Source organism: Macrobrachium nipponense, chromosome 25 (assembly GCF_015104395.2).
Source record: "Macrobrachium nipponense isolate FS-2020 chromosome 25, ASM1510439v2, whole genome shotgun sequence".
NCBI lineage: Eukaryota > Metazoa > Arthropoda > Malacostraca > Decapoda > Palaemonidae > Macrobrachium > Macrobrachium nipponense.
Window position 1 is genome coordinate 77,455,805 of NC_087214.1, and position 10,000 is coordinate 77,465,804.

Genomic DNA, 10,000 nt, shown 5'->3' on the forward strand with positions numbered 1-10,000 from the left:
TTTTGCGCTTGTCTCTACCCGGCAAGAGCTAAGGTTAACAATCCATTCATGTGTCTTTAAAATATATTATTCGAGCTACAAATGTCCTTTAATGTCTAATTCGCTCTACCTCGGTAGTAATATATTTTCATATTTGTAAATCTGTGAATATATATTAATTCCGAGGTAGAGCGAATTAGATATTAAAGGACACTCGCAGCTCGAATGATTTATATATCTATTATATATATATATCTATATATAATTATTATTATATAATATATAATATAAGATGCAGTGGAACTGCAATGATTTCGTATAAATCTCAATTTCATTGAGATTTCTACGTTTATTTCATGAGGTTCTTTGTCTCTTCAGAGAATTTGCTGCTGTCTGTCCGAGGGCTTTCTCTCTTGGAACTTCTTTGCTATTTCTTTCGATGGGATAATGATGCTGAATATTATTCAACTTTTCAAGATCATTTTCATTACTGTTTTGGTCCTCTAAATCGAAAAAGAATCTGGTAGCGGTTTTTTGAACTCTTCTCTGAAATGTAGAATTGAGAGCTTCAGGTATTTTGATATGTTCTGGTCTTGAGAAGAATTGTTTTTGTCTTTCATGTTTGGTGTTGATTTGGATTTTGCCTCTTACCATCAAGACACACACACACACACACACACACACACACACACACACAATATATATATATATATATATATATATATATATATATATATATATATATATATATATATTACTAAAACTCTGAAACCTTTGTATGTTTATTGTTTGCACATTGAAGCACAGAACAAGTGTTACTTTAGGTGTGTCCCCTTCCCTCCCCCCCCCACCCCCTCCCTCTTCCAACCCCCTTACCCTTCCCCTTCACTCCTCCTTCCCTCCCTTCCTATACCCCCACCCACCCCTCCCCTTTCCCCATCGCCCTTGAACGGGACTAGTGCTGCCGGTAGACTTTAGAACTAATGTGGTGAACAGGTAATGGAATATTGACGTCTTTCTGCGCTGTTTGTTGCCAGAGAGTTTCAAATCGTTCTTTAAGCGTAGAAGAAACGTAAGAACACTTTTATTAATATTATATATATTACTAATGCTCCTACTGCTATTTTATATTGAAATAAAACACATACGCACACACACACACACACACACACACACACCACACATATATATATATATATAATAATATATATATCATATATATATATATATATAACTATATAGATAATTATATATATACTAGATTAATTCCTAGGGAATCTGATTCTCACTAGGAACAGCCAAACAGGCAACATTTCTAATTCCAATGGGATGTTTCAGATTTAACACAATAAGTCATTTTTCTACCTAAAATAGAGACAAAACACCAAAACATAATTTTATTATACTAGTAAAATACAGAATCAAAGAAAGGTCACACTGGAAAACAATTTCTTTAGAAGCTACATTACCATAAATAAAATACTCAGAAAAGAAAACATAGTGACCTAAAACTCACACAACTCAGTGAATTACAATAACCAACAAAACTTTAAAAAAAACTCAAGAGAAATAAAAGATACCAAACAAAACAACAATACAAAAACATAAAAAAACGAACAGAAGAATTACACAATGTATTATATTGTGTGTGTGTCTGTTTGCAAATAAAGAAGTAACCCAACGGCCCACTGGTGGTCTAACCCTCAGTGGCGTGATCGGTATGGTCTTGGCCTGCCACCTCTTAGGCCGCAAGGTCGATTCTCGACATTTCCACTGAGGGGTTAGAGATGTGTATTTCTGGCGATAGAAGTTCACTCTCGACGTGATTCGGAAGTCACGTAAAGCCGTTGGTCCCGTTGCTGAATAACTACTGGTTCCATGCAACGTAAAAACACCATGCAAACAAACACAGGTGGTCTAGGCTACACTTACGATGGAACAGTGTCAACATGCCATGATTTGTTTATGTACTACAGATGTATGAAAATGCTACTTTTATTTATCCTGGTCTTGCAAATCATTCTGAGATTCATGTGCAACTTTGCATCTTCACTTGACTCTTTAGCATTTTCGAACCTTCATAATGTCTTTGCAAATAGACCTTTCTTATTCTCTAGAGTAGACAGAGGTGCTATATGCGGAGATATTCTGATTTCATTAGTCCCGCCCTTCCACAATTCCATTACACACTGCACACTCACTTTCATGTTTACAGCGATATTTGTAAACTATATCTGTTAACAAAGAACTTTTATATTTCCAGCCATATTTATAGGCTGCATCTACTGACGAAGAAACCTAAGTCCATTAAGTCCCAGTACCATTATAAACAATAATTACATGCTTTATAGTGGTCAATGTGTGTGATTCTTGGTATATATATATATATATATATATATATATATATATATATATATATATATATATATATATATTATGACTGGTAAAAATGTTCTGTGTTACAACAGAATTCCATTTAATAAAAAGGAGCCCATAAAAACGCCAAAATATAGAAAGTAAGTACAGTATTTCAGAGAAGAGGGAGACAGCAGTCTCTGAAATATAGTACTTACTTTATTTATATATATATATATATATATATATATATATATATATATATATATATATATATGTGTGTGTGTGTGTGTGTGTGTGTGTGTGTGTGTGTATATATATGTGCCAATATATCGCATGAACTTTTTGCAGTAAACATTCCCGCCCATAGTCAGCAGTGCTTTATTACGGTCTTTCAATCATGATTTCGTATCGTCAAGTAGAAAGCGCCAGAATGAACCTTTGAAGAAACATGATTCCAAAAGATCCCTGAGGGTGACTCTTTGCCTGAAAGTCATGATTACAAAAGTGTCCCACCGCTGAAGGTCACCTCAGTCTCGTAAATGTTGTGCTGGTCACTCAAAAGCACTCTTACTAAGATTGCATATCAATAGCAAAAGATTTTTTTGCCCTTTCATCATGAGAGAGAGAGAGAGAGAGAGAGAGAGAGAGAGAGAGAGAGAGGAGAGAGCGAGAGAGAGGAGAGAGAGAGGAGGAGAGAGGTACAGTTATAAATCTACAATGAAAAGAACAGGCGTCATTGAAGAGATTCCTTTCGGCAGGAGTCGAGGCGTTAAATTATCACTCAGGTACAATTTTTCACCTGAATAATGATCTTTTTTTTTCTAGAGTTTTAGATTTCTTGTAGCGATTAACCGACTTTATCGTCTGATTGATAGTCATTATTCAAATTTCTCTCTGGCGACGACTGTGTATTGATCTGAAGATTAAGATTTCATGAAAAGATCACCGCCACGATTTCAGCAGGCCAGGTTCTCAGAGCGAGGCTGCCCTGCCTGGGAGAAGTACCCAAGAGACCAGTCGTTTTCATCACTGGCGCTTGGACCGGTTGTTTGCAGCGACCAGTTGGTTTTAGCGCCTCTTCCTTGCTCTGCTGGGGGCTAGGTGTCATTCCATCACCTGAAATTATTCATCCAGACCTTCTCTTCATCAGCAATAGCAGTCCTTCTGGTACGTCACCTTCATAACGTTAGGGATTTTAAGTTGTAGTTTTCTGAAAAAGAAACCTTGTGACGGCTTTGTCCACATGGATTGTTTCTCTTGCCGCTCAGATCTTATAAACTCCCGTGGCTAGAGGGCTGCAAATTGGTATGTTGATCATCCATCTTCCAATCATCAAACATACCGAATTGTAGCCCTCTAACCTCAGTAGTTTTTAATTTAAGGTTAGTTAGCCATAATCGTCCGACTGGCAACTCTACAGGACAGTCCACCACTGGGCCGTGGCTGAAAGCTTCATGGGCTACGGCTTGTAAAGCATTATACACTGTACACAAAACTCGATCGCGTCGAAAAACTTCGCCACATTTAAAAAAAAATACATAAATATTCTTTTTTAGTTACGTTTGCACTCAGGCATTGAAGAATGGCTTTCTTGCCTCGTTTACAGCATCTGCTTGTGACAGTTATCCGTGAGGGTCCATTACCCGTTAGCTTGTGGGTTCCTGGTGCAGAGGCTGTTCCTGGATATAGCATTTAAGCCTCCGAGAATGAATCCAAACAGTAGCAGACAAGATTGAGGGTCTTTTAGGAAAGGCCTTAGAAATGATTTAGACGAGTCTTATTCAAGATGCTTAGTATTCACGGTGTTATGACTTGTATTCATTTATATCCTTGGATATAAGATAAGATCTCATTTTACGATTGAATATGAAAAGGAAAACAAAAATTTCTCCTAGATGTAATGGTTTTTAGACACGATGATCATTTTAATACTACGATTTTTAGAAAGAAAACTTTCACAGGCCTGGGTTCTAATTTTTATAGTCATTGTTTTTATAATTTCAAACTAAATTCCTTATCAACCCTCTTCCACAGGGATTTCAATATAACATCTGACTGGCACCATTTCCATAATGAAATCCTCTACCTCCATCAGTACTTTATTGACAACTGCTTTCCATCCAGATTGTTTCACAAAATCTTTACAAATTTCTGAATAATGTTTTCCATCCAAAATGTGAATTACCCACAGTATCTAAATTACGACTATATGCAAGCATCCCGTTCATTCATGATAAAAATTTCTACAGAGAATTACGGCAGTTAATAGATAGTTTTTTTTTTACCAGCAATTGACCTAAAGCTAATACTTTGTAATCCAATGACCATAAGATCATTTTTCAAATACAAAGAGACCCTTCACCCTCTGGTGACCTCGGGAGTCATTGACCTACTTAATTGCCCCAGATGTAACCTGGGAAAATATGTCGGCTCCACCCGCAGGTTGTTAAAAGTGACATTGGATTCTCATCGAGGCGTCAGTTACAGAACTGATGTTAAATTATCAAACCCAGAATTCTCCTGCATACGTGAACATGCAAAGAAATGTAAATTCGATGTCAATTACAAAGATTTTAAAATCATACGCCGAACTCCGAACGACCAACAACTAGCAATTTTAGAATCGCTTTTTATTAAATAGCTTGTCCCCCAACTAAATACTCAGACCACCTCAACACCTCTAGACCTCTCGTGAGTTTAAGTCGAAGCTGAACCTGGTCCGAACTGTCGCTCGGTCTGTGCCCTCAGCACCATTTGGTAAACTCTCTTCCTTTTTACTGTACTTATGATTTTATGTTGCATGTATAAAACTTTTTATTCTTTTATTTTATCCCGAGTCTGTTTTTTATTTTATTATATAGCTTTGAAAATGGGACCAAACGTCTTGAAACGTCAGCAGCTACATAAAGTACTTTGAAAGGAATGAAGAATTGTCCTTCCCCTTCACACCAAATTGCTGTTCACTGGATTGATAGAACCCACCCTCAACTTCGCTATATTATATATATATATATATATATATATATATATATATATATATATATATATATATATATATATATCTTAAACGAGTTTTTAGAACCAAATGATACTCATTTAGACAAATGAAAGAAACTGCTAACAAGCAACTGCCTACCCTCGATCTGTGGCTGAAACTGAAATGGAAGACTAGGCCAATAAACCCTCGTAGATACAAAAATATGCTTTCTATTTCCCAGAATAGCTAACATTAACATTGAACAAAATGAATACATTATAGTGGAATTAAATGAATAAAGTCTGACCCCCAAAAAACCGTAAACTGTTATTTTCCTCTCCTGAACCAGGTTTAAGTCTGATTAAGTACAAAATTTTTAATAGTCAATTAAGTCTTAGGGAACCCATTCTCTTATATGGTGCCATTGAGCCCATCTGAAATAAAGAGACCATATTTATTACACCACTCCACATGTGAAAGTTAATCAAAATGAATGTGTATGCACCACACTTCTCTTTCTCTTTTCACTTCAAAGGTGAACTTTTTCAAAGTCTTATCTTACATTACCTTATTCGATGGGCATTCTCAAACCTCCTCCAGGTGTGTTCAGCACACTGACACAAGCAATCAAAGAGTGTCCTTTCTTCTTTTCATTACCTATCACTAAGCCCATACATCATTCGCTATGAACACACACACACACACAGACACACCTTGCAGAGCGCCAGTAAGAACTAACAAATCAATAAATCAATCAATCCCAAGCATGTGATTTCTGAGGTGTCGCTGACCTCAGATCACATTGGTCATCATTTCTGGCTGTTTTTCATTTCAGCACTCTTCAAGGAGCCTAGTGCTTGTCACTAAGCACCCTATCTCTTACCGGAAAAAGCTGAGATTAACAATTCACTACCACACCTTTTTTAAGATATACGTATATGTATGCTATTAAGTTGGTAGCCAAGGCCTATTTTTTTATGATTTCATAAGCAAATATTTCATTACTAGCTTGCGTGTATGTGTGTGTATAAAACTAAAAGCTCGGAAATTCAGATAAACTTACTGAAGTGAAGTCCATGTGATATGACAGGGGTCTGGAATAATTGCCCCCAAGCCTTGAGAACTGAATTCAGTACTCAGGTTCTACTTGTGAAGAAGAAATATCTGTTGAAGCACTGCAGAAAGTCTGAAATGTGGTGTCGTCTCTTGTCGAAGCCTTTCTCACTCTCTAAAAAGTGTTGCTTCATGAATCCACCGACGGCAAATCTCCATATCCAACCGGAGATAACTATGCTATAGTAGATTCACATCACCCGTGCGTCTGATGCCTGGGCCAGTCCCTTACGACGCTCCTGATTGGCTGTTGATAAGGCAATCACAGGGCTGGAAACTTTCAGCCTCTCTGCAGAGTTCACATAGGCAGGATGCATGTTCCACCTCTCCTGAGGGATAATTTTGAAAGACGTATCCCTCAGGGAGAGGTGGAACATACATCCTGCCTTTGTGAATTCTCAAGAGAGAGACTGAGAGTATCCCGCCCTGTGATTGGCTTATCAGAAGCCAATCAAGAGCGTCATAAGGGACTGGCCTGGGCATCACATGTAGGGTGATGTGAATCCACTATAGCCTCCATGATGTCATTTAAGTTCCTCAAGTAAATTTCAGCGAGAGAAACACTCCCTTTCAAGTAGCCAATCGTTCGCCCGAAAAGGTCGTCTCTCTCCAGCCATTGCACCTTAAGGGTTGGTGACTGCTGCTCGGCTGCCGAGAGCAAACTTTCTCATTTGTCGAAGTCTGATCTTAATGTGAATGTCCAAGCCACAAATATTAAAGATCCGCCTACTCCGATCCGATCTTGCGACCAAATCTGCGATCAATGGCCACCTTGCACTTCAGTCAATATAGTCTTGCTGATGCACGAAAAACCTTCGTTGGAGCAGCAATATCCCTCCTGAGGAATCGGTTACTTGATCGTTTGAAAGATACTTCGCAGAAACGATGTGCGTGTGATCGGTGGTATCCCCGCCCCGCCAGAAGCGTTGTGCTTGAGACGACTTGAACAAAAGATTATGTAGTAGTGGTAGACTGTTGTGAGTTCCAATCTAGGTGGAAAGGTGCATCAAACTAGCACGCGATTTTGTTTATTAGCATAAGCCACTGGGAACGTTCAAAATGAAACGACAGTGCTGAGTACTTTCGTGTATTTTTAACACATCTTAGGGGCACAAAGATGTGTTCGAAATACACGAAAGTACTTGGTACTCTGTCGTTTCATTTTGAACTTTCCCGGCGCCTTCAGCTAATTATATATATAAAACACTAAAATTTCAGGCTGGGCAATATGGCGAACAGTAATCTGAGATTCACCGGGATATTTCACTTGCATTTGTTTTGGATTCCCTTGATGCTGCTGGGGTATGGGATAACACTGGTGGCAGAAGGAACTGAAACCTGGATAGCTCCTGAATATTGCATGAAGGACCCTCCTGCAAATGTGGCCAACGTCTCAGTCCCCAGCAAATTGATGTGTTCTCTCCACGCAAGCAAATCAAGGTCGACGATGTTTGTTTACCAAAGTGAGTACGACTAGCATTCCATTCTACTTTATTATCATTATTATTATTATAGTATTATTATTGTTATTCTTTAAGGTACACAATGATATACTAATGGTAGCGGTAGTAAAATAAAATAAAAATATGTAAAAGCTGTCGAACCCTACCCTGGGTTCATCTTCAGTCATTCAGAACATTACTTGTGCCCTCGTAATTGAGATTTCTACACATTATTTTTATTATTATTTAAAAATCCTCATAGGAGCACGAGTCTTGAAATGGAGAAGCAAATCCACAGTTATGTAAATGTACATATATTTCAATTTAAAAACAGCAAAGATGGGTTTCGGGAATCTGTTTGGTTCCCCCTTGATAAGGGGAACCGAACAGATTCCCGAAACCTATCTTTCCTTTTTTAAATTGAAATATATGTACATTTACATAACTGTGGATCTGCTTCTCCATTATATTATTATTATTATTATTATTATTATTATTATTATTATTATTATTATTATTATTATTATTATTATAACTATTATTATTATTATTATTATTATTATTATTATTATTATTAGAAGTGATTGCAGCCTCAGCTGCATTAATTTTATAAAGGTTCTTCTCTATTTTCTTAATTATTGTTTTCTCATTGTTGCTTAAACTGGTGGGCAATTCACCGAAGGTTAACATATCTCAATTAAGTAAGAGTTTAAAGCCGACTGGATTTTTTATTGGTAAAAAATTCTAGTGGGGGTAGTCAAATATTCGGGTATATCCCGTAGAGTTTATTGCAGGTAGAATTGATATTAAATTCTATTCTTTTTTATTCTTTTTGTGGGTCCGCGACGTTTTGTCTGAAAAACCTCAGACATCCTCCTAGGTGGAGGTGGGTGAAGGACTGAAGTGAGAGGGTGAGTCCATTTGCTTTTATTGTGGCGGTGCAGCGGGGGGCTTTGTGCCGCTGACTTTTCATTGGCTAGTGAATGGGGAGTTGCTTTATGATTGGCTGCCTGGCTTTGGGCTGAAGCCAGCTCCCAAGCGCATGTTCAACAGGCGCACCAATCTTTTCAGCTGCATACCATCATGCCGGGCTTCATTTTGATTGGTTAAAGGCCACGTGACATCACTGCTGGTATTATTCATGGTCTTAATGTCGTCTTTGGTGTTATTTTCCTCTTGAATTGGGGCATTTTCGTGCGGGAGTTGTGTCTCAGTGGGCGGTGAGGGCATGATTCTTGATAGCCTCTTCTTGGGCATGACAGGAGATTCTCTTTGCAAGACGCATAGTAGTCATTCCAATGTACTTCCCAGGACATCCTCAGGTGGAGCATATGTATTGATATACTACGTTCGTCTGCTTGAGGGGGTGTCCTTCTTCATCGACTTCTCCTCGTGGTACTGGGAGTGCATGAAGGCCTAATAATATATCTTGATGAAGAAGATCATCAAGGAGAACATCCTCCCCATTGAAGAAGGCAAGATGTTTGACCTTATAATATACTACAAAAACAGGAAAACAAGAGACCTAATCATAAAAATAACCCCTCTCTACCATCAGGAGACCCCCTCAAGCAGACGAATGAGTATACCAATACATATGCCTAGCCCGAGGATGTCCTGGGAAGTACATTGGAATGACTACTATGTATCTTACGATGAGAATCTCCTGTCATGCCCAATAATGGGCTATCAAGAATCATGCCCTCACTGCAACACTAGGTTAACCCTTAAACGCCGAAGCGGTAAAAATCAAAACTCTATGAAACGCCTAATATGAAACGGAGCAAATTTTCCGAGAATTCGATGTACGCAATTCGGAGATTTATGGCGGAGAATCCGCGCATGGAGGGAAGGAAAGTTTTTTTCATAAATTCACCATAAATCGAAATATTGTGCTAGAGACTTCCAATTTGTTGCAAAATGAAGGTAAATGATTGTATATTACTAAAATATACGAGTTTTAGCTTACAATTGCGTTTTTCGACCATTTCGGTAGAGTCAAAGTTGACCGAAGGTGGTTTTTTTCTATTTATCGTGATTTATATGCAAATATTTCAAAAATGAGAAACGCTACAACCTTCAATTATTTTTCGTTGTATTCTACATGAAATTGCGCACATTTTCATATATA

The 10,000-nt window shown here is 37.9% G+C and overlaps 1 protein-coding gene across 1 annotated transcript in view; it reads left to right on the top strand.

Annotated features, from left to right (window-relative positions):
* Positions 1-3,381: 3,381 nt before the first annotated feature.
* The window catches only part of LOC135199230 (uncharacterized), a 17,279-nt gene continuing 10,660 nt past the window's right edge, over positions 3,382-10,000 (top strand). The window contains exons 1-2 of the mRNA XM_064227100.1: positions 3,382-3,504; positions 7,646-7,890. Of these exons, the coding sequence (XP_064083170.1) occupies positions 7,656-7,890 (235 nt within the window). The 5' untranslated portion in view covers positions 3,382-3,504; positions 7,646-7,655. The remainder of the gene's footprint in view (positions 3,505-7,645; positions 7,891-10,000) is intronic.